At 37.9% G+C, this 27,735-nt stretch overlaps 3 protein-coding genes across 8 annotated transcripts in view; 2 read left to right on the top strand and 1 right to left on the bottom strand.

Moving 5' to 3' along the window:
- The first annotated feature begins 2 nt into the window (after positions 1–2).
- Positions 3–9,079, top strand: ELF6 (Zinc finger (C2H2 type) family protein / transcription factor jumonji (jmj) family protein). Of its 3 annotated transcripts, XM_022278627.2 has the most exons (8): positions 3–142; positions 244–1,531; positions 2,154–2,232; positions 2,403–2,470; positions 3,336–3,486; positions 5,220–5,788; positions 5,989–6,186; positions 6,286–9,079. In XM_022278627.2, the coding sequence occupies exons 2-8, from the start codon at positions 394–396 to the stop codon at positions 8,715–8,717; spliced, it is 4,635 nt and encodes a 1,544-aa protein (XP_022134319.1). In that variant the 5' UTR covers positions 3–142; positions 244–393; the 3' UTR covers positions 8,718–9,079. The 3 variants fall into 3 exon arrangements, with proteins under 3 accessions (XP_022134319.1, XP_022134320.1, XP_022134318.1); XM_022278628.2 differs by having other exon boundaries at positions 53–1,531; positions 5,992–6,186; XM_022278626.2 differs by having other exon boundaries at positions 54–1,531.
- A 722-nt stretch (positions 9,080–9,801) lies between these two features.
- Positions 9,802–27,735, bottom strand: part of LOC111006645 (amino acid transporter AVT1C) — a 20,028-nt gene continuing 2,094 nt past the window's right edge. Inside the window, exons 3-24 of one of the 3 annotated variants that reach the window (XM_088123336.1) lie at positions 26,759–27,114; positions 26,456–26,670; positions 26,342–26,365; positions 24,987–25,167; positions 24,437–24,656; positions 23,892–24,027; positions 23,328–23,347; positions 22,903–23,042; positions 15,737–15,878; positions 15,391–15,467; positions 15,017–15,292; positions 14,697–14,760; positions 14,461–14,607; positions 14,271–14,305; positions 14,029–14,102; positions 12,818–13,743; positions 12,076–12,372; positions 11,495–11,986; positions 11,137–11,285; positions 10,740–11,029; positions 10,513–10,646; positions 9,802–10,340 (exon numbers count right to left, since the gene is read on the bottom strand). In XM_088123336.1, the coding sequence (XP_087979462.1) occupies positions 10,184–10,340; positions 10,513–10,646; positions 10,740–11,029; positions 11,137–11,285; positions 11,495–11,986; positions 12,076–12,372; positions 12,818–13,743; positions 14,029–14,102; positions 14,271–14,305; positions 14,461–14,607; positions 14,697–14,760; positions 15,017–15,292; positions 15,391–15,467; positions 15,737–15,878; positions 22,903–23,042; positions 23,328–23,347; positions 23,892–24,027; positions 24,437–24,656; positions 24,987–25,167; positions 26,342–26,365; positions 26,456–26,670; positions 26,759–27,114 (4,552 nt within the window). In that variant the 3' untranslated portion in view covers positions 9,802–10,183. Of the gene's footprint in view, positions 10,341–10,512; positions 10,647–10,739; positions 11,030–11,136; positions 11,286–11,494; positions 11,987–12,075; positions 12,373–12,817; positions 13,744–14,028; positions 14,103–14,270; positions 14,306–14,460; positions 14,608–14,696; positions 14,761–15,016; positions 15,293–15,390; positions 15,468–15,736; positions 15,879–21,992; positions 22,012–22,140; positions 22,464–22,556; positions 22,620–22,730; positions 22,775–22,896; positions 23,043–23,327; positions 23,348–23,891; positions 24,028–24,436; positions 24,657–24,986; positions 25,168–26,341; positions 26,366–26,455; positions 26,671–26,758; positions 27,115–27,735 lie in introns of those variants that run through there. The other 2 variants (XM_088123335.1, XM_022278672.1) reach the window with 2 other exon arrangements.
- LOC111006646 (Protein kinase superfamily protein) lies at positions 18,596–21,872 on the top strand. 2 transcript variants are annotated; one of them, XM_022278675.2, is made up of 6 exons: positions 18,596–18,988; positions 19,079–19,228; positions 19,408–19,825; positions 20,671–20,931; positions 21,023–21,145; positions 21,220–21,872. In XM_022278675.2, exons 3-6 carry the CDS (start codon positions 19,439–19,441, stop codon positions 21,736–21,738), a joined length of 1,290 nt encoding a protein of 429 aa, XP_022134367.1. In that variant the 5' UTR covers positions 18,596–18,988; positions 19,079–19,228; positions 19,408–19,438; the 3' UTR covers positions 21,739–21,872. The 2 variants fall into 2 exon arrangements, with proteins under 2 accessions (XP_022134367.1, XP_022134365.1); XM_022278673.2 differs by lacking the exon at positions 19,079–19,228 and having other exon boundaries at positions 18,597–18,988.

Genomic DNA, 27,735 nt, shown 5'->3' with positions numbered 1-27,735 from the left:
TGGCTTATTTTAGCGACAAATCTTAGAAATAGCTATCGTGCGCAGGCAAAAAATGGCACTCGTGAGAATTGTCTTCCTTCGGTCTCTCTCATCGCTTGGGGTTCTTTAGAAGGTCAAAATTATCCATTATCTTTCAGTTAAGGTGCTATTGCTCGTTTGTTCTCTTCAATTTGCAAGATATTTTCCCATCTCTGTTCAAATTTCATGGTCCTCTGTGTTTAACATGCCGTAATTTCATCACAGATACGACCGATTTTTGTTTCTTCGAATTTAGGGTTTCCCTCGGCTCCAATGTAGTCGGCGTCTACAATAGATTTACGAGCTGCGACTTTTCTGCTCTTTCTCAACTTATGGTGGCACTGGCCGTCGTCGGAACTTTGATTTCTGTTTCCAATGGGTGGCGTCGAAATACCCAAGTGGCTAAAAGGGTTGCCTTTCGCGCCGGAGTTTCGCCCGACCGATACCGAATTCGCCGACCCCATTGCCTACATATCCAAAATTGAAAAGGAAGCTAGTGCTTTTGGGATTTGTAAGATTATCCCTCCATTTCCCAAGCCTTCCAAGAAATATGTCATTAGTAACTTGAACAAATCGCTTTCGAGGTCCACGGAGTTGAGTCCCCCAAATGTCTGTCCTTCATCCAAGTTGGGTTCTGCAGATGGTGCAAACGAGGGAGAGGTTCGGGCGGTTTTTACGACCAGACACCAGGAGTTGGGTCAGAGCGTGAAGAAAACAAAAGGGGTAGTTCAGAATCCGCAGTTCGGAGTTCACAAGCAAGTATGGCAAAGTGGGGAGAAATATACATTGGAGAAATTCGAGTCTAAGTCTAAGGTTTTTGCTCGTAGCGTGTTAAGTGGGATTAAGGAGCCCTCTCCTCTGGTTGTAGAATCATTGTTTTGGAAGGCAGCTTCTGGTAAACCCATTTATATAGAGTACGCAAATGATGTGCCGGGATCTGCTTTTGGAGAACCCCGGGGAAAATTTCGTTATTTCCATAGGAGGAGGAGGAAGAGAAACTATTATCACCGAAGTAAAGAACGGTCTTCTGAACTTAGGACTGGAGAAATGGGAACTTTAACGGATTCCCTTTCTTTGGACAGTGCAGGCACTTCCCCAAGGAATGATCTGAACACAAGTTCAGAGATTTTAAAGGCATCTACTTCCACTGTTCCCTCGGAGGACACTTCACACAACTCAAGAGGAAAGAGTTCAGATTCTTGTATTAACATGGAAGGGACGGCAGGTTGGAGGCTTTCAAATAGCCCTTGGAACTTGCAAGTAATTGCACGGTCGCCAGGTTCTCTTACGCGGTACATGCCAGATGACATTCCAGGCGTTACTTCTCCGATGGTTTACATTGGCATGTTGTTCAGTTGGTTTGCTTGGCATGTTGAAGATCACGAGCTGCATAGCATGAATTTCCTTCACGTAGGCTCTCCAAAAACTTGGTACTCCATTCCTGGAGATCATGCATTTGCTTTTGAAGAAGTAGTACGAACTCAGGCTTATGGTGGTAGTGTCGACCACCTAGGTATGGATTCATTTTGTTAAAGCAATCGGCAAGTTACATGTTTTTGTGTGTGCGTGTGTATTTATTATTATTATTTTTTTTGGTGGGGGGGGGGGGGGGGGTTAGGATAATGATTAATACACTCTTTTGAAACTAAACAATGAAATTATAATAGATTTCCTTTTTTTCCTTGCTATGAAACCCACTTTTATTTAGAGGAATGGAAGTATAAAATGCCACACAAAAGTAGAGGCTAGATGAAGAAAGTAGCCATTAAAAGGAAAGGAACAAACAAACAAAACTTAAGGCACATGTGCATTAATTTGAATTTTTTTATTTTTGTCATCAGAGGTCCCCCCTTTTTCCATTTTCTTTTTGCACAGGTATGGGGTCTGCTTATATGTTTTATTTTCTTGATTCACCAAGACCTATGGATGAAAATTGAATTAGAAGTTTATTTTTTTATCATGTCTAGTTGTGTGAATTAAAATATTTTTGATACATCACCTGTCAACTTTGATGGAGGAATGACTGAAGTTAGATTACTTCAATTTTCTCATCTTCTACTGGTTGATTAGTTTTTCACTTTGGAAATTCTTTCATGTCATTGTTATAACTCATGTTCAGTTACTCTTATTGTCAGCTGCTCTTACATTACTGGGTGAAAAGACTACACTTCTATCTCCCGAGACTGTGATTGCATCAGGTATTCCTTGTTGTAGGTACGTTGCTGGAAATATTATTTCATCTACATCTTAAATTAATTGTTTTGGAGCTTCAACTAATATTTGTTATGTTTTTATTGTTTTGGAGCTTCAACTAATATTTGTTATGTTTTCTTAGATGTCCTTGCTGGTGTTCTCCTCATATTTACTTTAGTGTTTTACGTTAGGTTAATCCAGAATCCAGGAGAATTTGTTGTCACCTTTCCAAGGGCTTACCATGTTGGGTTCAGTCATGGTAATTTCTCTTGAATGTTCTTATTTTTACAGGCATACAAGGGTTTATTAGCATTATTTTGCTTGAAAGTTTGTTTTTGTTGAAGACGCATTTTGGATGTGGTAGTTTGGAAAACTTGTTTGTATGAAATAGAAACTCCGGTTTCTTTATCTGTATTGATTTTTATGATAATAAACATGCGCCTACATCTTCTATGAGTAGGTATCTTTCAGCTGAACCTGGTAATGTATAAATAGGTTGGGGAAAGTTAAGAGGCCTAATAGGTCCCTCCCCTACTCAAGATAGTTCAAAATGGCCACATTGATTTTTTTTTTAACAAGATACGAACTTTTCCTTGAAAATATGAAAAAAAACAAAAATTGTTCAAAGATACACACTCCTAGTGAGATAGAAAGGAAGAGAAAAAAGAAGTAAATGAAGAAAGAAGTAGACAAGAAAATAAAAGAACAAAAGAACAATTACAACTTTCAAATGAGAGCTTCCCAATTATAACAGATCATGGTAGGTGAATAAGTATCAAAAGAGTTGGAAAGAGCACACATTGAATTTTATGGTGCTAGCTAGTAGTTTTGCTATTAATTTTTCTATCCTTATCGAGTTTAATATGATGGACGTTATTCCATGGAGTATTGTTGAATTCCCTTCTCTTGTTTGATGCAAAAATAGTGCAATGGTTGATAAAGTAGTTGATTATTGATAGCCATTGTTGTTTTTTACCATGTCTGTGTTATGTTGAATAGCCATTGTTGGCTTTTACCATGTCTGTGTTCCGTCTCTATCGCATTCTCTCTAGTATATTGGATGGAATAGCACATTTCTATAACTTGGTTAAATTTTTTGCTATATCCAATCCCATCTTCATTAGGCTTTAACTGTGGGGAGGCTGCTAATTTTGGGACTCCACAATGGCTCAGTGTAGCCAAGGATGCCGCAGTTCGCAGAGCTGCAATGAATTACCTTCCTATGCTTTCTCATCAGCAACTCCTTTACCTTTTAACAATGTCCTTTGTTTCAAGGTTTGTTTATCTTTGGTTGTTATGTTTATCTGATTACATGTTTGTCAAAAGATGAAGTGAAGTTCTTGTGTCGTTGCCAAAAAAGCTTGTTGTGTTATTGAGTTAGTTGTATTTAGAATTTATGATTTTTGGCTGCCCTAAGTGAAAATATGTGGATGTTATACTGGTATTGTTTATCTTTTACCAATTTATTTTTTATCTATCCAGAGCATATGGTTTGAGAAAAGTTGAATAAATCACACTCCATTATAGTTATGGAGATACCTAAGTGCCTTTTAGACTGATTTCCGTGATTGCTATTTGAATATTAGGTGGTATGTGATCTAATTTTCCACTTAGTATAAGGAGATGATGCAACAAATTTAACCTCTCAATGTCCATGTGATATGATGCATGCACTGAAGTGGCTATTACCATTTTTACATGTGACAAGTTACTATTGTACTTCTTCCTTGTGCGCATTTTGTAGCTAAATATGGGGGGGGGGGGGGGTTTCATTGCATTAATCAGTGTCATTTTGCCGTGAACTTTTTGATGTTCACAACAAGGAATTCTAACTATATTGAAGGGAGAGAATATAAAAAACGTGCTGTAACTAGTGAATGATGATCCAGATCAAAGCTACATGTATGAGACTTCGGAGAGGACACAATTCTTGTGAAAATTGTGTCTTTAAATGTGAGGGATTTGCAGTGTAGGTAGAAGAGGAGTGAATTAAGAAGCCTTATTAAGTCTATCAATCCATATATCATTTTTTGCTGGAATCCGAGCTTAATAGGGTGGAGGGGGACTATCATGTCACTTTGGATCTCTAGGGAGATTAACTGGTTAATCCTTGAGGAAAGTTGGGTCTCTGGAGGCATCTTAGTACTGTGAGATTGTAACTTCGTTATGGTGAAAGAAGTTATCTTTGGTGGCTCTACGTGTTCTATCAAACTTCTTTTGCTAAATGGGGCTGAAGGGTGGGTGTCTAGAATTTTACAGTCTCCCTCTTATCATAATAGGAGAAGGCATTTTGGTGGAAATAGAAAAATACTTGAATCGTTGGTGTATTGGGGCTTTGGGGTGGGGGTGGGGGGGGGGGGGATTTTAGTGTTTGTAGGTGGTCCTCTAATCAAATGGGGGACCTAACCTTTGACTCGAAGCATGTAAAAATTTAATAGATGCATTGACGGCATATCCATTATCAAAATTTCTATGGTCAATAGTCAGTTCTTGGTCTAATGTGAGGGAGCAGCTTCTTCAAACTTTGGTTGATAAATTCTCTCTCCGTGGGTTGGATTTCTAAGCCCGAACACTCTAGAGTTACGAGGAAGGCCTGAAGCACTTCGGATCATTTGCCTTTTCTGTTGGATACATAAGACTTTAGGTGGGGTTCATGCCTTTTTAAGTTAAAGAATTGCTCGTTACAAGACAATGAACAGAGTTTTTGACCCATTTTGGTATCTATTTTCATTCTATCAATGAAAAGCTTTTGTTTCTCATCAAAAGAATAATGACGATGGTGGTGGTGGTGGTGGTGGTGGTGTTGTATTATGCTGTCTTCTTGAGTTGACCCGTTTTAGATAGATGTGCTTTCACTTTATATCAGATTTATGCAAATTTTGTGTATTTCCTCTTCTAATTGCATCAACCGACAAATTGAATTAATTCACTTGCTGTGTCTCTGCTTCAGTGATCATCTAACTGATTGCTTCTCTCATGTTTCTTTCGTCTGAATATGTGGATGTCAGAGTTCCTAGATCCTTACTTCCAGGTGTCCGGAGTTCACGACTTAGAGACCGGCAAAAGGAAGAGAGAGAATTTATGGTTAAGAAAGGGTTTGTTGAGGATATTTTAAGAGAAAATAATATGTTGTCTGTTCTTTTAGAAAAAGAATCAAGTTGTCGGGCAGTGTTGTGGAATCCAGACATGCTTCCATATTCAAGTAATTCTCAAGTGGCTACAAATTCTGCAGTTGCAACCTCGCGGAAAGAGAATATTTCATGCAACCATACTGAAAGTATTGATGGCAATGACAAGAATATGCAGAATTTCATGGATGAGATGACCTTGGATTTAGATACAGTGAATGATATTTACTTGGAAAGCGATGATTTGTCATGTGACTTCCAAGTGGATTCTGGGACATTGGCGTGTGTGGCCTGTGGTATTCTCGGTTTTCCATTTATGTCTGTGGTACAGCCCTCAGAGAAGGCGGCAAGGGAACTTTCTGCAGATAATCTTTCTATTCATAAAAGGGGAGGAGTTTTTGGACCAAAGGATGCTCATGACTCTCCAGACTTTGGTGGCACTCATCCAGGTACTTGGCACCATGCCTTGCATTGTGATTTATTTTATGAAAATCCTTTCTTTTTAAAATGCGACCAGTCAGAAAGAACGAGATATCATGGAATTTTTATCGTTAGTGATATATATGTTAAAGAAGGATAATATATGTCTTCATTCTTCCACGGCTGAAATTCTTCTAGTTCTGAGATAACAGGCTAATTTACTTTGCAGAAGATTCCACTTCTGTACCTGATGTTAATTGTCTCTCAAAGAATCTTTCAGTAGCATCAATTCCCAAGTTTGACAAAGGGTGGAGCACGTTTGGTAAATTTCTGAGACCTCGAAGTTTTTGCTTGCAGCATGCTGTGGACATAATAGAGTTACTGAAGAATAAAGGTGGAGCGAATATACTTGTTATTTGCCATTCAGGTATTTCTTAGTTTTTCATACTTACCCTTTTATTTTCATAGTTTATGAAACTGCTTTGAATTTGGTTAGTTGATAACTTTCTGTTTGCAAATTGGGTAGATTATCACAAAATAAAGGCAAATGCCGTGGCCATAGCAGAGGAAATTGGGAACCATTTTGTTTACAATGAGGTTCGATTGGATATCGCATCTGAGGAGGATCTGAGATTAATAGATCTTGCAGTTGATGTAGAACGCAATGAATGTCGAGAAGACTGGACCTCTAGATTGGGAATCAACTTGCGGCACTGTGTTAAGGTTAGAAAAAGCTCCCCAACAAAGCAAGTCCAGCACGCTTTGGAATTGGGTGGTTTGTTCCTCAACAGAAACCATGGATTTGATCTCTCCCCTATCAATTGGCCATCTAAAAAATCACGCTCGAAGAAGATAAGTCGTCCGAGGTATTACAAACCCTTCCAGAGCATGCCACTTAAGGATGAAGTTTTGGGGAAAAGGTCTGATTGCAAAATAGCGAAAAGAGAAGAAAAGGTTTTCCAGTACTACAGAAGGAACAAGAAATCAGGCAATTCTAAAGGAGTTGGTTCTGCTACACAACCAGTTAGCAGTGGAGATTCAATCGACCTATGTAATATGAGGACTTTCAGAAGCAATACATCAGAGTTGGCTATTCCTGGTCCAATTGGGACAACCAATCAGCAGAATGCAGTGCTTCAAGATCGTGGAAATACAAATTCAGACCCTGCCTCTTCAATGGTAGCTGATTCCATCTGTGCTGTAGTAGGTAGGATGACTGAGCCCCGGATTGAGAACTGTACCCCGGAAGTTGTTGATGTTAATGGTGAATCTTGTCATTTACCAGTGGATACTTCTGGGATGCAGCAGAAGATCATGACCACATCAGACACGAGTGAGCCAAATGAAAAAGCTGTACTACCAAGTTTTACTTGTCCACATGTCAACGCCATCAATGAATCGGAAATGCATAAAGAGCAAGAAATTGTGGGAAGTTGCAATAATACGAATCAGGTGTGCGATATTGCTTCTGAGGGGCAATCGCATGCCCTAGCTGATGTGGGCTTGGATGAAACTAGTTCCATCCATTTTGAGAGTTCTAAAGTTATGATGGACAATGCAGATGTTAGGAATTTGAATTGTGAAGCTTGTGATGGCACAACTAAGGATGACGATGCGGAGCAAGAAATTGAGATTGCTAACAGACTAAAAGATGTGGAGGAAGATTCTTGTAGTTTAATCCCAATAAAGCAGCAGCATTGTGTAGCTACTGAATGCGACAGCCAATTGGGTCATTTAGAAGATAGAATAGAACAAGAAATGGAGCCTACATGTAGAAGCAACGAGAGTGAACCCATTTTAGTGAATACTGGAACAGCGAGTGCTGCAACTTCTCACTCGAGGGATGAGAATTCTGAAGTTCCAGGGGTGGGTTGTGAAGCCCCCAATTTGTGCAATGCTGTAACATCAGTTGATTTAGTAAATAATTGCCAGATTGATGCGGATGTTGAAACTCAATCAGTTTCTGGTGTTGTGGTACAATCGAAAACTCAACAGTCATCATGTTTAGCAGATGAAAGATCTTTTGAAAATCTTGGAAGCCAGGAAGATAAAGAGCACCTTTCTGACATCGAGATGCGTACTGAACCTAGATCTCTGGTGAATGAACCTGGCTCCAACTCTTGCATACTAGGGGAAGGTAGGCCCATGGATGTTGAAGCTAGTGGAAAGGAGGCCTGTGATAGAGAGAACTTGACTGGTGGAATGACACCAGATGATGCCATGGAATGTGCAAATATGAGTGGAAATCAGCATGTTGACGATCCTTCTCCGATTACATTGGAGACCCATGATGTGGCTGAAATCTGTTCATCGAAGCACAATGAGCAAGGCAAAAACACGAGGAATTTAAAATCAAACCCAAGCTCAGATGTGGAAAAGCGAAGAAAAAGAAAGAGAGAGGAGGAGCTTATAATCGAAAATGGGTTCAGTTCCTGTGATTTTATAAGAAGTCCATGCGAGGGGTTGAGACCAAGGGTTGGGAAGAATTTGACTAGCAGAACTGGTGCTGATGTTGTATCAGTACAGGAAAAACCAGAGAGAGAGAGAGTCAGAAAACTGCCCGACGCGCTTTCTCCAAAGCGTAAGAAAGAAATTAGAAAAGGGTCTTTCAAATGTGACCTTGAAGGCTGCCGCATGAGTTTCGAGACGAGGGCAGAACTAGCCTTGCACAAACGCAACCAGTGCCCACATGAAGGATGTGGAAAGAGATTCAGCTCTCACAAGTATGCAATGCTTCACCAGCGCGTGCACGATGATGATAGACCTCTGAAGTGCCCATGGAAAGGTTGTTCCATGTCATTCAAGTGGGCATGGGCCAGGACGGAGCATATCCGGGTGCACACAGGGGAGCGGCCATACAAGTGCAAGGTAGAAGGCTGTGGTCTGTCTTTCAGGTTTGTGTCAGATTATAGTCGACATAGACGAAAAACCGGGCATTACATTGACCAACCCGTCTGAAAATTGTTCAGGCCGGTCTCGGTTTGTTTCGATAGAAGCGAGTGGGATATCTGTTGTAGTGTTGTACGTCTAAAATTAGGTTCACTGATAGTTGTGTAGCGATCGTAAAACTTGTTTATTTAGAGATTTGTATAGTTTGGTGAAAGTTAACTGATGATATCTCTGGGTGGAATGGAAGAAAACAGAAAAAGGATGTTATGGAGACTTGTAGCATCCTTAAGCAGTGGATTGGATTGGATTGGCTCTGCTCTCCTTTATTTTTTGTTGCAAATGTGGAGAGAATTTGTTTCTTGTAAAGAGAGATGTTGTTGGAAGACTTCCATCTTCAAAACACATGAGATTACTTGATACTTTTCAAGTCATCTTGCTTCCAAAATTTCCCAAAATCAACTCTCTCAAAGGTGAGGGGATGCAGTTACAACTTCCAACTAGTTCAAAAATCTTCCCACATCCAATAAGAAAAATGGGAAATGATGCACTTCTTTGCTCATTTTTATCCTCCAACTTTTCAAAATTCAGGGTTCCTCTTCCTAATTAGTCGAATGCGTCTATTCTTTTGGTTTATTATTGCTTGATTGATTCGGCTTAGGGCCATATACAAGTTTGTTGTTACGAGTCCGGGTTGAATCTCTCATCAATAGAAGTTCACTAATCGACCTGGCCCTTCAATTGACAAAATCATATTTTGCTTCCTATTATTTCAACATTTTGGTCCATGAACTTCAAGATTTGTTTCATTTTGATTTATCAACTTTTGAAATGTTTATTTTATTGCTTGAAATCTAAAATGATATCAAATTTGGTCCTTTTATCTTTATTTTGATTTAACAAGATGGTAACATGGATTGAAGTATGTGTATTAAGGGTATTGAATATCTAGATATTAGGTAGAAAGATAATATAACAAAAATAAAATGTCATTTTTTTGAACGTCCAAGTATTAAAATAGACATTACGAAAGTTCAATTTACTTCTTTTAGAGCGTAAAGACTGAAAATGATATTTTGAAAGTTGAGAGAAAAATAAAATAAATTCAAAGTTAAAGGATCAAAATAAAAAGCTAGTAAAAAGGATCTATTCAAAATGAAATGGTGAACTCAATGAGATAATATTTGATTGTGGAATATTCCTAAACTGCATACACAAGTTTATAAGTAAAAAACTAGTCTTTATGAAACTCTTAATCAACTAAAATTGAACTGTCACTACTACAAATAAACTATACATGGTAATAAACAAAACAGGGTTTGGGTTATCTACTTTTTAACTTTTGCCAAAAGAATACAACAAATAATGAGCCTGAAGAAGCAACATTGCTAAATAAAAGAATAAGGAATCAGTATGTAAAATATATACAACTTCTCAACTGTCTCTTCCTGTTATGAACTTCTGATGGTGTATTCTTGCTCTAGCTTGCTAACTACTTGAAGAACATGGCAGAGGTGACGAGTCTTGGAGTTCACGCATTACTTTCTTCGAAAGATCAACATACAAACGTACGAAATTACCCGAAAAATCACACCTGTGGCCATCAGGAGGAGTAGGCAGAGGCCCCAGTCATGAAGGTCAAACCCACTTTTATTCAGAGCTCCACAGCGAGTTATCAGCCACACTCCATCATACCTGTACAACAAGGCCAGTTTTCTTAGCAAGTTTGAACTGTCGATCACTTTTCGTTCGACGACGATGATTTAGTCATCGGATTCCATCATCATTGTTTCAAATCTAGCATTCTAAACTGCCACTTGATTGTGAATTGCATACTGTAAAGAGTAAAGGGCAACTTGAGTCATACCTTTCAGCATTTGCAATCACTAATGCCTCTAAAGCCCACTTGGGGTAGCAAATATTGGACAGAGTCTTCAATGCTGAACTAGTTTGTGTCCTTGTTATAAAGAGGGTCAGCACAACAGGAAGAATGGCTGACCACTGCATAAAACAGTACATTTTTTGCCAGTGAGAATCAAGGGAAATATGCAGATTCAAATCATCAAGCTAAGAACTTGTTTTTCTTTCACTAACCAGTTGGGCTGCACCTGGCTGAAAGAGGATGGCCAAAGCATAAGCGATACCCGTCACACAGTACAGAAGGCAGAGTAAAACTACGTAATGATCGGTAAAGGAAGATCTCGGGTTGGTGAAGGAATAGAACATAGAGAGATACAACAACGGCTTAACTGCGGTATTAAAATGGTCGACTGAGTCCTTTGCGAGAAAATAAGCCAAACTACTCATGCCAGAAGAACTCTCTCTCCAGTACTCCAACTTATCCAAAGAAAATGTTCTCAAAGCCGCAATCTTGCCTAGAAGAGCTGAAATCAAGACACAATCACGGTCAGCGGCGCCGAGAAAAATGAATGAGTATAGTGGCCTTTTCAGTTTGCATTCATGAAATGAAGCACAAGAAATGGTAACTTACAAACTGCAATAATGGTGAAGGCATAGCCACTCACACCAAAAGATTGATCACTAACATTTGAAATAGATCCCAGGCAGGCACCAGCAAGAAGCAAGATCAAATAATCTATAACTTGCAGTTTCGATTCACGTAATCGCTGCTTAGCAATCCTGAAATTCATGGCCATGAAGAGATCATATGTCAGCAATTAATGATAAGATCCTGAAAATGTAGAGACGTGTAAAGCTCTGAGAATTGGATCATGAAGAACTTCTTTGACACACCATATCTCTGGATCATTTATGTTGAAGGTTTTTAACTGACTACTATAAAATGTTAGATTGCTTTTCAAACTAAAAAGAATATGAATATAATGTACCTCCCGAGAAAGTATCTGTACTGTACAAGTACACCTGGAGTTTTTCGATGTGATAAATCCTTGGTCTTCAAAAAGTGCAGTCTTAATTTTTCATGATGCTCCTCAACGTTACTTCGCACGCCCTGCCATAGCTCCCCAGCTAAAGAAGGTTGTCGCTCGACAGAAACACGGTTTCTTGTTCCATTAATTTGCTCTGCACCTGCTGTGGTCGTCGTAGCAAGTCCGACTGAGTTCTGCTGCAAATCTGCTGGTACTGGGTAACCATTATAAAGCAACCATCTAACAGGAAGCTCTTCATAGCTAATATCTGCATTAGGGGTTACTATACCCTCCAAAATATCAATGAAGTGATCTGGAGGGTTGACACGCTCTGGGACATTAATCCCAAGGCCAGAGAAGTATTCTTCAACTCTCTTTGCTGGTCCATGATAAACAGTAAAACCGCCTTTTGCAAGAAGAACCAAATCGTCGAACATCTTGAATAAGGTGTAGCTGAAGCAGGAATTCACACATTAGTAAATAGGGGACATGTTCAAACCTGCACAGAACTATTTTTGCATATGTATGGTTGTAAAAGCTACCTTGGTTGATGAACCACCATGCAGATGGTCACACCTTCAAGAGCTTCTCTCCTGAGTGCTCTAAGAAGCAGTTGAGAAGAAGAGCTGTCCAACCCAGATGTTGGCTCATCTAAGAGCAAAATTGAAGGCTCTATCACCATTTCTAATCCGACATTCACCCTCTTCCTTTGACCTCCAGAGATTCCTCGCTTTTCGACTGTCCCAACCAAGGAGTTCCTCACAGTCTGGAGCCCCAAGAACTCAATAACTCTTTCAACAATTAGAACCTTATCTGCTTTGGACAAGTTCACAGAAAGTCTACGACAATAAGCAGTCCATTAGCAAAATGCTCATAGTCAGTAGCGAAATCTTAACAGAAGCCACCAAAATAATTAACTGAAAATGCAAGTTCACAAAAGAGAAAACCAGGCAAGCAATAACATAAATTTCAAGAGAATAAGTTTTTCAATAGTTCTTTAATGAAATAATAAGTCCCGATCATCAAATAAATCACTATTGTACAAATTAATCATGACAAAGTATTGAACTTCTAAGATAAAAATAGTTGAAACATGCAGAACAAAGAGACCAAATATGAAATCCAGAAAATCATGATTTCCATCTTATGGTCAATCGTATGCCTCTAACTAGAAGCCAATGTTTCAGAACAGGAAAACAATGCATGATATTTTCGTACTTAGGATGGTTAGGACGTTTACAAGTTAAAGCATTAAATAACAAATAAAGTAGACGTCGAAAATACCTGCAGTTTGCACTGAACCATAGATTCTCTTCCACTGTCAAGTTCCCATGTACGATATCATCTTGAGGCACAAAACCCATAATTCTTTTATAGGACAGAATTGAGTCATTCTTCCCATTTATTAGAATAGAACCTGTTGTCCTGCATCCAATTGCTTTTCCTGCCAAAGCAGAAAGAAACGTTGTTTTTCCCGCCCCGGATGGACCCATGACAGCAGTAATCCGGCCAGGCTTGATATTTCCAGTGACACACCTCAAAAGATGCTTGTTTTTTGATTTCAAAGTAAGGTTTAGGTCATTAAAAGAAACTTCAATTGGTGGACGCCTTCCTTTCTCAGGATTAGTTGCCATTTTAATAACACCAGAGAAAGTAAGATTGTGGTTCTCTTGCTGCTGAGCTTTTTCTTTCTCAAGCTGGACATAAGCATACTTAAAAATCTGGCTACGAGTACTTGAATGCTTTCCCTTTGGCATGTTTTTCTCAGTACCCTCTCCTCCTCCAGATTCAGAATGTATGCCTTCATAACCATCAGGGTCTCTTTCAATTTCATGTATCATCCCAATGAGGTCAATCTGATTATTTTTTCTTCCTTCTATGTGCACAGATGAGGCCGACGACGTGGTTGGAATATGTGAATGTGAAGTTGATAAATTGTCATCCATTTCAGAATCAGATTGATTCAAAATCTTAAATTTCTCTGAATCTGAACTTTTCATTCGCGAAAGTTTTCGTGAAAGTTGAACTTGCAACCCACTTGCATGCTTCTTAGCAGCATCTTTTGCAGCTTTCCACCTTTGTTGTGCTTTTGCTGTTGCCCTTGCACTTTTGGCTGCAGCTTCCCTAGATTTAGCCAGTCTCCTTTCTCTAGCAGCAAGAACTTGGTCGGAGAAATTGTAAATTATGAGTAGCACAGTGCTCAAAGCCACCTGCATAAGCAAATGAAAGTGCCGACCTTTATCCCTCTTGTTACCTTATCTTAGTAGAGTTGATACAGAACTTTTCTATGTAAGAAATTACAAATGGAAAGGCAAGATGAACAATTGAAACTGAAACCAAAAAGGAAACCCAAAACATTCGATGGCAAATATGTCATGAAGTTTGTATTGCAATTCAGAAACAGTAGTTTGAAAGATTTGAATCCTTTCACTGACGGAAGTAGAACAATCATACAGCCAGCTTACTCAGATTTTTCACTCGGGTAAATTACTTACTAAGAGCATAACTCCATAAGCATGAATATTCTGATTTGTGGTGTTTGCATCACATGAAGTAAGCTTGAAGCACCCTGCAAGATATTTGGCGAAACGTCAAATTCTCTCCATGTCTTACTCAGCAAAGGAACAGATCCAGAATAGAATAACTAAATATTAATAACATGTCGAAAGAGACATCTAGTGGAGAAAATAGTTTACGTTGCAATTAGCAAGTATATGGAATCCAGTATAGCACTTACTGTTCTGAGAAGTAGAACCCATCCTGCAGTAATATCTGCCATGGCAGCAAAAGAAATGAATAGGATTAGAAAGCTAGATATAGAACTAGGACATAACTCGAGCACGTAAACTTTTATGATATTCTTACTAAGAAGCTTCAACCAGCAAACATTAGTGACAACAAATCAGTGCTTGAATACAGGTCCATACCCACTACTGCAAGGAATTTTTTGGATGCTTGATGGACAAAAAGATCCATCTGAACAGAACATCTCGCTACTACGGCCAACATCAGCCCACATATTTGCTCCTCCACATGTATGGTTGGGTCGCCCAGGTGGTAGCTGGTAAAGATACCTGCAAAATCAAGAAAATGGATAACTTCATAGTGACATTATGCCAAAGACCATAGAGAAATGAATTACAGAGTTATATTTTGAACTTACGGTTCACATACTCCAGTTGTTCTATTCAACTTGGCAGAGGGACAATAGGATCCTAATGGACATGCTGTGAGATACAACACACAAGACAGAAACCGTCAGAAAGTGAGAGGCCTTTGCATAACCAAGGGGAAACAAAAGATAAAAAATCAGCAATTTATATAAAGGGTATAGAACAAGATTTTAAAAACTCAAAATTTGCAAGGGCAATGAAAATGACCAACTTCATATTTCCTAGAGACTAGTAATGCTGACACTGAAATACGGAAACTACAGTCAATTGTGAAGAGCAAGCAGTTATAGTTATATGTCTAAATACTTACGTATCATGCATGTAAGACCCTGAGGACAGAAGAAACCCTCGCAACAAGCTTGGCAATCATGCATTCTTGAAGGGATTTGCTGGGAATTTCTAAGGTCAACCTGCTGATCAGGGCCAATGCTGCATGCCCATCCTGGCTCACAACCGGAAGCCCATGATGTCAAGTTACAATTCTTGTTAAGTTTCAAGAAGGAGCCACTTGCAGGACTTTGAACAATGATACTGTCGAAGTAAAAATTGATTTCTGCTGCTGTACACAGGCGCTTTGTGAGATCCCCTGTTGCAAAAAAAAAATGAAATTAGAATAATGTGACACTACCAAATTACTATAGAAATGGAGGATTCTTTTTCTTTTTACTTACGGATTACTCATACCATTGTTCTTCTGTAGGCAAGATGACAAGAAGTCGAGATTAGACGAAAAGTTAAAGGCTTTGTTCCAATCAGCTTGCCTGAAACAATAAATTAATCTTCAAATCATTTTGCAAGCAAAAGAAGTAACAAACTGAACAACCATCTAAAAGAATGGCAAGGATATTACTATGCCTCGCTTTGTGGTTCAGAATCAGAACTAAATTAATAAGTCAAAAAGCTCCTAGCTCAAGATTCCATAACGAAACGTTATTTCGTTTCCCAGAACCCATAAAAGAGTAAAGTGTAAACCAGGGTTCTCTATCATCAAACAGAGCGCAGAATTGGAAGTTCAAGGAAAAGAACTAACGAGTCCCTGGAGCAGAAACTGAAGCGGCTACTGAGTTCGGTGTTGATGATTGAGCTCAAATTGGAGAGCTGACTGTTGGCCATGGATGTGATAAATGGAAGTGCTGCAGGGCTAACAAACTGATTGCCATCCACATTTTGGCTATGAACAAACTGTTCCCAGCTGAATCCCACGAGAAGAAGAGCCGTGAAAATGGAACAAATTCTGGGGTTCTTCAAGTTCATAACTTTAAGCTTCGAGTCAATGCAAAATTAGAAGTTATGTGAAGACATCAACAAAAACTTTTGAGTTAAATCACAAAGATAAAGATCTAAGGAAGGAGGAGAAATGGGTTTTATAGATTGGAGTTTGAAAAGCTCAACGACCATTTTTCACATAGCCGTCAGAGGTCAAAGGAGGAAAAAACTTGGTGGGTGTAGAGAGAGAGAGAGGGAGAGGCTGCAAAGACAACGTGGGGTCACGAAGGAGGCTGCTGTAAGTTTTCATGTAACTATGTTCAGTCTTGGTCCTCTTTGCAACTTCTCCCTGCCGAACATTTCAATTTTCAGACGCCAATTTGACGCACTTGGTTGTCTTCTTCCATGGCACATGTTAAAAAAATAAATAAACTATGGCCGCCACTCGTTGATGTCAATGCTAGGCAGCTTCCTGATTTCACTGTTTCAATACTTGCCCATTTCAATTGAGAAAAAGAAGAGAAAAAAAAAGGTTGAATTCCAATTGAAGGTAAAACTTTTATTATTACTTCTAGTAACAAAAAGTTACAAACTTGAATATCCTGTTTTCAAACGTTCCCATTTCCTCTGCTTTCTTCACTTTTTTCCTTCTCTATTTCAATCCAACTCTTCTGTTTTTATTGATGTCTAAACCTCCTCCTCATAGAAAGAAGATGCATGAGAAAAACAGAACATTTTGAAGATTTCAAACATTGGCATAAAGACAAATATATATACATATATATATAGAGAGAGAGAGAGAGAGAGAAAGATGAGCATAATGTTGGAAAAATGATAAGAAATGACATAGCAGTTCATTCAAGAGCTAAATTTTGTGAATATTTTATTCTACAAGTAACAAGATGATTGAAAGAGAGTACCTGTAGTCCTCACGTAAATGAAAAGTTGAAAAGTAGATGGTAATTGTGATCCACAAACTTCATCATTTGAAAATACCATTTCCATGTCACTTTCTAATCTCTCTCCCACCATTTGAAAAGTATTGTCTTTGAAGATCAGATGAAGATGAAGATGAAACCTCTACTTAATGGACGCCTTTGTCATTCAAAAGGCTTCTTTTGTTTTTATCTCAGTGGAGCAAACAGAATGGTTCAAATCTTTGTTTTCTACTCCAACATTACTTTACTGTTATCTCACCATTTTTTATTCTTTTGCTATCTGCACTAATGCTGCGTGATTGGATAGAAATTATTTCAAATTTTAAAAATTTAAAAGAAGTAAATGAGTTCAAATTCTTTCCTTTCAATCAAATGAATTTAAAATCATTTAAATTAAAATTTTTTGAATATTCACGAGAAATGAAAAGAAAGTATAACATTTTATTGTTAGGCCTTTGTATGATATTGTATACACAAATAATAATAATATAATGTTTTTTGTTGTCCTATAAAATAGGATATATTTGCTATGTGTTACTTTTTAATTCCAACCTTTATTTGAAATGAATTTTTTTTTAACAAAACATGATTTCAAAACCTTTTAAATTTTAAATTTCTTATTTTTCTTGACTAACCCAACAACATAAATGATTTTAAAATCATTATGATTTGCAAATTCTTGCAAAGTTCCAACCACATGTAAATATTGCCCCTACTTAGTGATATTTGAGACTAATACTTTCATCATTTGAATCCACCAATAAGTAGTTTCGTGATTTAATTAGAGTTGTTTAGGTCGGAAAAATTGAACATTTAAATTGGACCCAAAATTCCTGAGCTCAACTTGATCTACTCCATTTTAATATCATCTTATATGATAGAGATCTTGCAGCTGAGGGTCCATGGAGATATTTATTGCGAAGAATTTGAATAAATGATTCTTACACTTGTAAGATCATTTCCAGTACTTCTTCGAATCTCCTTAAATGCATCTCTAATCATGTGGCCCAGCCATAGACTTACCAAGTACTTATTGCTATTAAATCTTCTAGCAAAAAAAGTTGCTGACTTTTCTATAAATATAGTATCAACACTTATACGGAGAGGATACTTCCTAAATTTCCTCCGCGTATTGATCATTTCTAACCATCACAAAATGAAAATTCAATCAATGTTTTAACGTTAACCCATCTCATAAACCGAGTAGAAATTACGTTAGGTTGGAGGCCATTTATAACCTGTCACGTGTTAACATCATAAATAGCTTTCTATAAAATGATAAGAAATTCAATAGTAACTTTCAAATTGATAGATGTCTTGACAGTTCGACAAATGCTAGCCAAACTGATCTACGTTTGGCCGACCGATCGACCTACTCCAAGTGCGAACCAATCTTGAAGAACACCTACAGGTGCAAAGACAATGAGGAATAGATTGGATAGAGTACTGATTTGCTTGTTGGAGTACTAATCTTATTTTGTAGGTGCCTCGAATTTCGGTACACCTCATCCGAACTCCGCAGATCTTGACCTTCGAATCTTACGATCAAACACATTAAGAGCCCTTATTTTATGATATTAAGGAAAGATTATTTGGTTATTTATTAAATCAGAGGGCGAAATAATATCCATTTGGCGATTTTCTGGAAATCTGAACCAGATAGAGACTGCTTGGGAAGACACGTAACGATAGAATTCTATAATATTTAATAATCATGGGGAACAAATCCACGACTCATTCTCTTCCCCTGTTGTGGACTTTTCCTTGTTTCACTCGGTTCTCTCTCTTGGCCCCTTTTCACACCAAAAACCAGCCATTTGCTACAAGATTGTCCCTTCTGCTTGTCAATTACCTTTGAAATTTAATATCTTTTTTGTTGGGCGTTTACTGTTTCTATACCTCTAATTTCTTTTTTGAGTTTTTGGGTTATTTTTGAAATGGGTTTTTGGGTTGGTGAGCTGAATTTTAGCTGCCTTGTATTGACTTCCCCTAGATCATGGGGAGCTCGTCGTGTCCTTCAATGTTCTCAAACCTCTGTTCTGGATCCTGCTATGCTCTTTAAGGTTGTCAATATTGAGGTTTCTGTTGTTCAGCGAATGCATTTCAAATTTCGACACAAGTTTGGACATATATGATAGGTGAATTTTTCTTCCTCCCTGATCTTCTTAGTTTTCTGTGGAAAGCAATGGAGATTTCTTGATTTTCTAAACTTTGTGTTATAAAATCAGCTCAATTTCTTCGTAGTGGGGTTCAGTGTCCAAGATTTCCAAGAGAATTCAGAATTTTTCCTTCATCTGGGGTCAAGAGGGAAACTGAAAATCTAATGAATCCATTTTGGATATCATACCAAAGAAAACACTGAAAATCTGGACTTGAAAGTGAGGAAAACTTTTTGGGTTTCTCCAACAGCTAGAAATCATGCTTTTGAATATGAAAGCTCCTCAATTTTCTGGTTTCATCCTCTTGAATCAAGATCAGTTAGAGCTAGCAAATACATAAGCAGAAATATACTTGATCAGGCTCAGAATTTACATTGTGTGGTGTTGTTTTTGTGCAGTGAGGGAATCAGCTTTTGGAGGGGACTGACTATGAAGTGTTTCTATTTATTCAACAACGAGAGAAATGTTGAGCCAAGGACTACGACGAAATCTATTTCGATTCTCTCCTCGGCCTCTAATTCGACGTCGATGAATCAAGATCTTAAGATGTTTGACTCTGATTTGAATTCTCAGAATGTCTCAGAAGTCAGTGCAGCATCTTCCGCTAAATCTTTTGCAGCTTTGTCTCAGAGACAGAGTAATCTTAGGGAGTTCACATTCTCAGATTTGAAAGCAGCCACAAAGAATTTCAGCCGCTCACTCATGATTGGAGAAGGAGGATTTGGTAGTGTCTACAGAGGGGCCATTCGCAACACAGAAGATCCATATAAAAGAATAGATATTGCTGTTAAGCAATTGAGTAGAAGAGGATTGCAGGCAAGTTTTCTACCCAAAGTTTTTTGTTTTTTTTTTCCTTAGATATGAACTTGTTTCCATGATCTGTTCTTTTTCTTGTCCATGCTGAGTTTGAATTGCCATAATTACATATTTACAAATAAATTTACAAACTAAAAGCAAAGACGAGACAACCTCAGGGCAGGGGATGAGAGAGCACCTCCTAGCATAGCGCTTTTCGATCCTGTAGAATCGAGGATAAGCTATGATTACAAAAAGAATCCTTGTGTTTATGGCACCAAAGAGATGTCTTAAGCTGTACACTATTCAATGAACCTGTCAAAATTAGAGACATTTCCTTCAAAAACTCTGTTGTTCCGTTCTCTCCACAACATCCACAAAGAAGCTCTATCAACACACCTCCATAACATCCACCTGAACAACAAACCTCTATTGTTCCTTTATACTTCTGGTTGATTACAGTTTTTCATCTCTCGGAATCCAATTTCGTTGAGTATGAACTGTTTTGGGATGGGAAAGAACAAGTATACTAGCCCATTACATCGATTTTAGCTGCATACCAATTGTTTCTACTACTGAAGCATGGACATGCTTTGGAAATTTGGTTAAAAGCCTTTACCTTTTAGAGCCTTATTTTGAGAATTTTGATTAAAAAGGAATATAAACAATGAAAAGAATGCAGTAGTATTAGTTTGGTAATGTAAAATATCTACTATCAAGTGTGTGGAGAATGCTTTAGCTGGATAAATTTATTTGATATTACTTGTAGGACCTAATAGTTGATAATGAGCTAGTTTGGTCATGAACTTTATGATTAGTATTGCATTTCAGAAGTTATATGATTTCGGTACCGTCCTATCCAATAGGGTCACAAGGAATGGGTGACAGAAGTTAACTTTTTGGGCGTCGTTGAACATCCCAATCTCGTCAAGTTACTTGGCTACTGTGCAGAGGATGATGAAAGAGGGATCCAGCGATTACTCGTGTACGAATATATGCCGAATCGGAGTGTGCAGGATCATTTATCAAGCAGGTTTCATAGTTCTCTTCCATGGGCAATAAGAATGAAAATAGCACAGGATACTGCTCGTGGCTTGGCATATCTACATGAAGGAATGGATTTCCAGGTACCTTATGATTTTGCAAGAATTTTATGTTGTCGAGATTACTTTCTTGAGCAAAAGCTAGTGAACTTAGTGAACATCGTTACTCTTGCAGATAATATTTAGGGATTTCAAGTCTTCAAATATACTTCTGGATGACAAGTGGAATGCTAAGTTGTCTGACTTTGGATTGGCCAGGCTTGGGCCTTCAGATGGATTAAGTCACGTCTCTACGGCGGTTCGTATCAGTCTTGCGCATTTATTTTTCAGTGAATTCTGATTCAATAATAAATAGACTATATCCATGTGCAGATTGTAGGAACAATTGGATATGCAGCTCCTGAATACCTTCAAACCGGACGACTCACAGCAAAAATCGATGTATGGAGCTATGGCGTTTTCCTGTATGAACTGATTACTGGTAGGCGTCCCCTAGATCGGAACCGCCCCAAAGGCGAGCAAAAGCTCTTGGATTGGGTCAGACTGCACCTATCCGACTTAAAGAAGTTCGAGCTGATACTGGACCCAAGACTTGAAGGTAAGTATTCTATTAAAGCTGCCTATAAACTAGCAGCTGTAGCTAACCGCTGTTTGGTTCGGAAGGCTGCGGTGCGCCCCAAAATGAGCGAGGTCACGGAGATGGTAAATCGAATTGTAGAAGGGAGTGATCTTGGAAGCCCTCAGCTTCCAGTAAAGAGCTCGACTTCTAACGACGATTCTGTAGAATCAAAAGGTGAACCTTTGACAAAACGGATTATGAATCCATTTATTGGAGAGAATGGTTGTTTGATTTGCCTAGCATGGAGACCCAAAGTTGTGAAAACTTGTTGAACAACCTCGAGAGGAATGACACTGTGCCTCTTTTGAAAAGAAATTTACTTGTGTAAAGAATCACTGCTTCTTGAACTGCTGGATCAAGTACAGTAGTTTTGTTATGGAAAAATTAGCTCAATTGGTGGTGTTTTCTTGAGGTGTCCAAAACTGAGTGCAAATTTGTTTTAATTTGTGTGGAATTTTCCCTAACCAAAACCAATGATTATTTATCAATGGGGAAGAAGACAAGGAGAAAAGAAGAGATGAAATACCTTTTCTTTTTCTTCTTCTTCTTCTTCTCCAATCCTTTTGAATAATGAAGTGACAGCACTTTGAAGTTTGAAGCCCTACACAAGTTATATAAGCTCTGGCTTTACACTCCATAAATTGTGCTAAAACATCTTAATTGGAACTGGGAAGTGCACCAAGAAAGTTGCAGTCATGATATTCGAGAAATTGGAAGAATCCATGGCTGTATTCACAATCTCTATTAATATTGTAACAAAATGGTTTTGATTGATGTCTAAAGGTAGTGACAAACAAGTTCACATGATACCTAAAGTTCCTCTATAACTCACAGAATCTACCAGAATCTATGCTGCATAACCAGTGATCCTTGCCGGTTGAGAATACATAAATCTTCAGCCGCTCATCAATTTCTCAATGATTTTCTCGAGAGATGCATATGATCCAAATGCTGACGCAACAACTCCTACTGTTATAACTATTAGACAAAGTGCTCTCTGTAGAGAAAAAAGAAGAAAAGAAAGGTCTTTACGTAAAATGATGTTATGTAATTGATCAGTCGAATTCTTGAAAGCAGAGGAAGTTTTTACCTGCAAAAATGTTATTTTCCCCCTCAAAATGCTGAGGTAACAGACACAAGGGAGTATTAAAGTCTGCAAGACAGATTTGATAGTTCAGCCATTAATGAATGAGTTAGTACCAGAAATGAAGGATCTCGAGAGCTCGGACGAGTAAACTTACTGCATTGCAGAAGAAAGACTTACCACAAGCATTGTTAACAACGATCCAATCAATGCCATCATAAGACCTGCATTGGGAAGTGAGGATTCACTCATTTTGCCAAGGCCAAGAGGTGATTGAAGAAAATGAAGCTTTTTCTTCACCATAGATTGGTATGGAAATAAAGTCGTGAAGATAAACTTAACTTACCGAAAAAGGGGAGAGAAAGGCCGACAAGTAAGGTGGAAATTACAAGAGCTGTTCTAATGAGCATGGAATAAATATGAGTCTTGGCATGGTTTGGTGGTATAAACTCCTCCAGACTCATTGCAACTGGAGATATTGTTAATGCATATGTGGGACTAATTAAGGAGAAACATCATTCTTCTGGTTCAAATATGCTTGCAGAATTACGGTTGAGCAAAAACGAGAAAAATGAGACTAAGAGCATAATATTAGTTTCTGATTATTACGAGTAATTTGTATATTGGCCTTTTTCATATTATGGGATGTGAGTCAAGGAAATCATACTGCCGTGAGAAGCTACTAGAAGCAAAGAATTTTGTTGTGAAGTTCACTTAAATGCTTGGGCACAAGCCAAATCGTACTCGTAACAAGTATATATCACACTGAAAGGATATTTGGTAAAGGGGTTTACTACCTGCAAAAGGACAAATAAGAAACATGAGCAATTGGTTTGCAGACAGTGACAGTAGAAATTGGGTACAAAAGTAACAACATGCAGAAACAACTACAGAACACTAAAATAAGACCATGCAAGGGAAACAGAGAGCTAGCATAGCAGATCCCTTCATTGACCTCACATACAAATCATATCAATCTAACATTTAATATAACTAATGCTTTCAAATCAATAACAAACTTTCTTTTGGCCACCAATGAAGCACGTTCAGTGAAATTAAAAACAATAATACAAGCACATGGCGAACTTGCCAATTGTAACAGCATTGTTTTAAATATAAGGGTATTAAAAAACAGGAGTGCAATTAAGATCCTTGTGCCACCCTTCCATATCAAAAAGAATTTGGACATCAGATTTTATTTCTTTAACATACAGCACATGAATTAAACGAGCAGTTTGGTGGGAAAACAGATATAGGCCAGGAAACAAATATGGTTATTTTGACAAGGTGAAAAATTAAGCATCAACAATGAATCGTTTGAGGAGAAATTGACCACCATACCGTAGTCCACACAGCAATCTTTGAGGCAACCAAATCCTGGGGCAGGTTAAGAGTGTACTGGGATAATGTCGATTCTCCAAACATTAAGTATCCCATAATAGCAGATCCAGCATACATCAAAGTACAAATGCCAAAACTGCACTTTTAAGGAAATTAAATGCTATTAGTGTAGTAAACATCTTAGATGATTATTTTTTATAAATAGTTTGCGGGATCTTATTAGTCCATCAATGAGAAGGGTGACAAACAGTCAAATCAGGCAACGCCAAGATTTCTTAAATGACAAAGCAGAGCCCCATTTTTTCTTCGTATTATTAATAAATAAATGTGTCAATAATTTTGATCGACCAAAACATGTTAACACATGGAGTTCCACTATTGGAGCTGAGTTTAGCAACTAGTTAAACGATAAACAAAAAGCACTAAAAGGCCTATATGATTACTACTTCAGAGGTCCTCAAGAATGATACAAATTTAAATCAAATTAATAGCAACATGCAGAAGTAGAAAGTTAGAGATGAACACGGCTAACTATATGAAATTACCATGTCAAAAGGACTGCTGGGAATTGGCTTTGTTTTTCCATGGAACTATAGATGTTAGGAAATACAGCATGTCCTGAGTAGCAGAAGCCGTACAGACCCAGAGCAACTGGGAGAGTTGAGAGGTTTAGTGGAGTCACCGGGCTCTGGAAACCGACATCATCCACCAACCCAACCCAGAACAAGCACACAACCACCGTGATTGATGCAATAACTCCACCAGCTGCAAGGAAGAAGGAAGAAAAAACCATCCTTAACAATTTTTTCAGAAGCCTCAGTCAGGAGACTCAGGACTAAAATAGGTCATTTCATAATAACAAGTCAACAATTTTTGTCAGTAACATTTGTTGCGCGACATTGTATTGGAGTTTCAAAGCAGAATATTTGGCTAAAAAATTGGTGTAACATGATGCGCGGAAAATAACCAACTCAGAGAGAGTATGTGGCAACTGAAACAAAAACAAAGAAGCCAATATAATACTGACAATAAATGTAAGCAATAAACAAGTAAACTCGTAAATATATTTTGACTGATAAATTTTAGCCAGCTCACCAGATATATAACTTAGAATACTGAGATCACGAAGCCAAACAGTTGGAAGAACAGCAAGGGCAGTTGCTATAGCGAATAAAAGGTGTGAATTTAATTGGAATCCGCCAAAATTTATGTGCGCATTGGGAAACAATGTAGACAAATTGTCACTCTCCAGAATTATGTACTCAATACAAGAAGCCTGCAAGACTAGCATATCTAGTTTGGTCACTTCGTCAACATTGTGCCTAATTTATTGTTTCAAAATCATTAGGAAAAAAGAAGCACGTTGCATCAGCAGGCACAAGCGTTATGCAAAAATATTGATTTGGGTTATAATGCAGGTCCCATCCCACGTTTGCCTTAGGGATGATGAATAAGCTTTATATCTTTTCACCAGACGTTTATTGGCCCAGTGGAAAATCCTTTTCATTTGTCAGAGGGTCCACATGCTATCCAGATTTTCTGGTTGAAATCATGTATTCTGGTCTAAATTCAATAATATTGCTATATCTTTAATCTATAAGAATGAAAAGAATGAGGAACTGTAAAGGGTGATGTCGAAGATCCTCTATCCTTATCCGAAAATAGAAAAGGTCAAATGACAATGAATGGATTGTGAAACAAAAACAGCTAAGATAATGACATCGGTGCTTGATTCTCGGCTAAGTTCCATCTTTCAGAAGAAAATAATTACTATCATTGTGAAGAAACATAGAGGAAAAAAAAAAGGGAAAAGAAGAACCGTTTTGCCTATTCAATTAGCCAAAGGTCGAAAGTAGTTAGCTACAGTACAAAATTCAACATGTAAATCGGTGGCTAGGCTTGATGTTTTCTCTCAGTAATTTTCTCAAACACTTGGGCATCTCCTAAAGATGCCAAGCATCCTATGCATGAACATGCAATTAACGGGAAAAAAAGAGTTTTGATCACTTCTTCTATTTCATCAGTCTTATTTTTCTTTTTAAGTCGTCATAATTTTTTTCAAAAAATCGTCATTCAAATCGTCATTTTCTCTTTAAATTGAAGTTCCGCAGATAAACAATGGTAACTAAAGAAAGTAATAAAGAAGGTATTTCGAGATTGTAAACTGAAATTACTCGAATAAATCTTATTCAACATTTTCTGAGCTAATAAACCTAATTCATACTATTTCAATTATTCTAAGACGATTCAAAACTTTGGGTCTTTTCCATTACAGACAAAGAAAGAGACCCAGATCAAAACGTGGTCCCAAAGTCATAAAAGAGCGCTGGCGGACAAGAAACTTGCCACATGGTGTGTGATGTAGAATATCAAATTTAGTAGTGTCCCCAACGTTAAGTAAGCCTTACCCAAAAATTAATAAAATGTCAGAGTCAAGAAGTAGCACTTACGTATAATTCCACGTACAATATAATCTGCATCCACAAGAAATCTCATCAAAATCTTAAACCCCATCTACCTAGAAACTCCGAAAGGAAAAGAGAACACAAATGAATGACAATTACCGAAATGGCGACACGGCCCGTGGCGCCAAAAGCAGCTTGGCCAATGTCAGGGTAAGTTTCGAGGCCAGGCCTGCTGTCCAAACAAGCACGCAGGAGGATCCCAGTGTAGAAAGAAAGGGCTGCAAATACCATCAAAATTGAAATCCCCATCCATCCTCCCTGTTTCATGGCGTACGGGGTCGAAAGAATTCCCACCCCACACAGCACATTGATACCTAAATCGCAAAAATTAAAAGAATTTAATTTTCATTCTGGAATGGAATCAGAAGAAGGAGAAGTAGAAGTAGAAGGGCAGTTTTTTACCATTAACAACGGCTTGGCCGAAGGAGCTTTGGCGAGAAATGGGAAGGCCATGGGCGTCAATGGCGACGACGGACTTGTCTTTGTCATCCTTCCGGACGGACAAGGAAGAGCGCCTGGTGGGAAGTGGATGAGGGCCGAGAGGAGAGTAAGAGCTATGGTGTTTGAGGTGGTCATCAACTGCAATTGCAGTGGGGACTGGGAGGAATGGTTTGGATAGGGAAGAAGAGAACGCTTCAGGAGTGAATCTCCTTGTTATGGAAGAAGACAGAAACGAGCTTCCTAATCTGGCTAATGATGGAGTTGCTATAAGCCCAAGACTTGGAGAATGAACACTTCCCAGCATATCAATAGATTGCCTGCATGCAACATTCTATTAATTTCATTTTCAGAACAACAACAACGACCAACAAAATACAGACCATTTCAGTTGAAAAAAGAAAAGATAATCTTGTTTGTTATATTTCGTGAGAAAAAAGAAAAGATAATCTTGTTTGTTATATTTCGTGAGAATAAGTTGTGTTATAAAATATCAAGACATGTTGAGATTTGAGAATATAAGTAATTTTAAAAATGCTAAAAAATAATAAAAAAACGATTTTTCTCTATCAAAATCATTCTCAGACATACTTTTTTTTTTTTGTTAGGGGTAGGATACTAGGATGTGAGTTGGACAACTATCCAAATTCCAGAATAATTAGGATAATTAGGAGTGCGACAAAACTAAGAAGAAAGAAAGAGAAAAAATGGCCAAACTAATTTTTTGGTTTATACCATTCGGTTTATTAAATTTGTTTTTTTAAGTTTTTCACTTCTCAAATTCCAATCTCCTCCAGATTCCAATCATGGCAAGTCCCTTCTAGTTCTCCCTCAAACTGTCTTCGAATAGATAATTACTATCTTCGAATTTAGATATTTAAAATTATAGAGGTTTGAATTTAAATTTTAGATAACTATATTTATTTTATAGAAATATTTAT

The sequence above is a fragment of the Momordica charantia genome (genome assembly GCF_013281855.1).
Source record: "Momordica charantia cultivar OHB3-1 chromosome 4 unlocalized genomic scaffold, Mcharantia_2.0 BLBB01000004.1, whole genome shotgun sequence".
In the NCBI taxonomy this organism is placed as follows: Eukaryota; Viridiplantae; Streptophyta; class Magnoliopsida; order Cucurbitales; family Cucurbitaceae; genus Momordica; species Momordica charantia.
The sequence above is the reverse complement of the archived record's forward strand: the minus strand, read 5'-3'. Positions and strand labels throughout refer to the sequence as shown.

Excerpts from the sequence above, each read along its gene's own strand:
- LOC111006646 (XM_022278675.2), top strand. The coding sequence starts at position 19,439 with ATGAAGTGTTTCTATTTATTCAACAACGAGAGAAATGTTGAGCCAAGG. Across the intron at positions 19,826-20,670 it reads TGAGTAGAAGAGGATTGCAG|GGTCACAAGGAATGGGTGAC; the intron begins GCAAGTTTTCTA and ends CCTATCCAATAG. Across the intron at positions 20,932-21,022 it reads ATGAAGGAATGGATTTCCAG|ATAATATTTAGGGATTTCAA; the intron begins GTACCTTATGAT and ends TTACTCTTGCAG.
- ELF6 (XM_022278627.2), top strand. The coding sequence starts at position 394 with ATGGGTGGCGTCGAAATACCCAAGTGGCTAAAAGGGTTGCCTTTCGCG. Across the intron at positions 2,233-2,402 it reads TCAGGTATTCCTTGTTGTAG|GTTAATCCAGAATCCAGGAG; the intron begins GTACGTTGCTGG and ends GTTTTACGTTAG. Across the intron at positions 6,187-6,285 it reads ACTTGTTATTTGCCATTCAG|ATTATCACAAAATAAAGGCA; the intron begins GTATTTCTTAGT and ends CAAATTGGGTAG.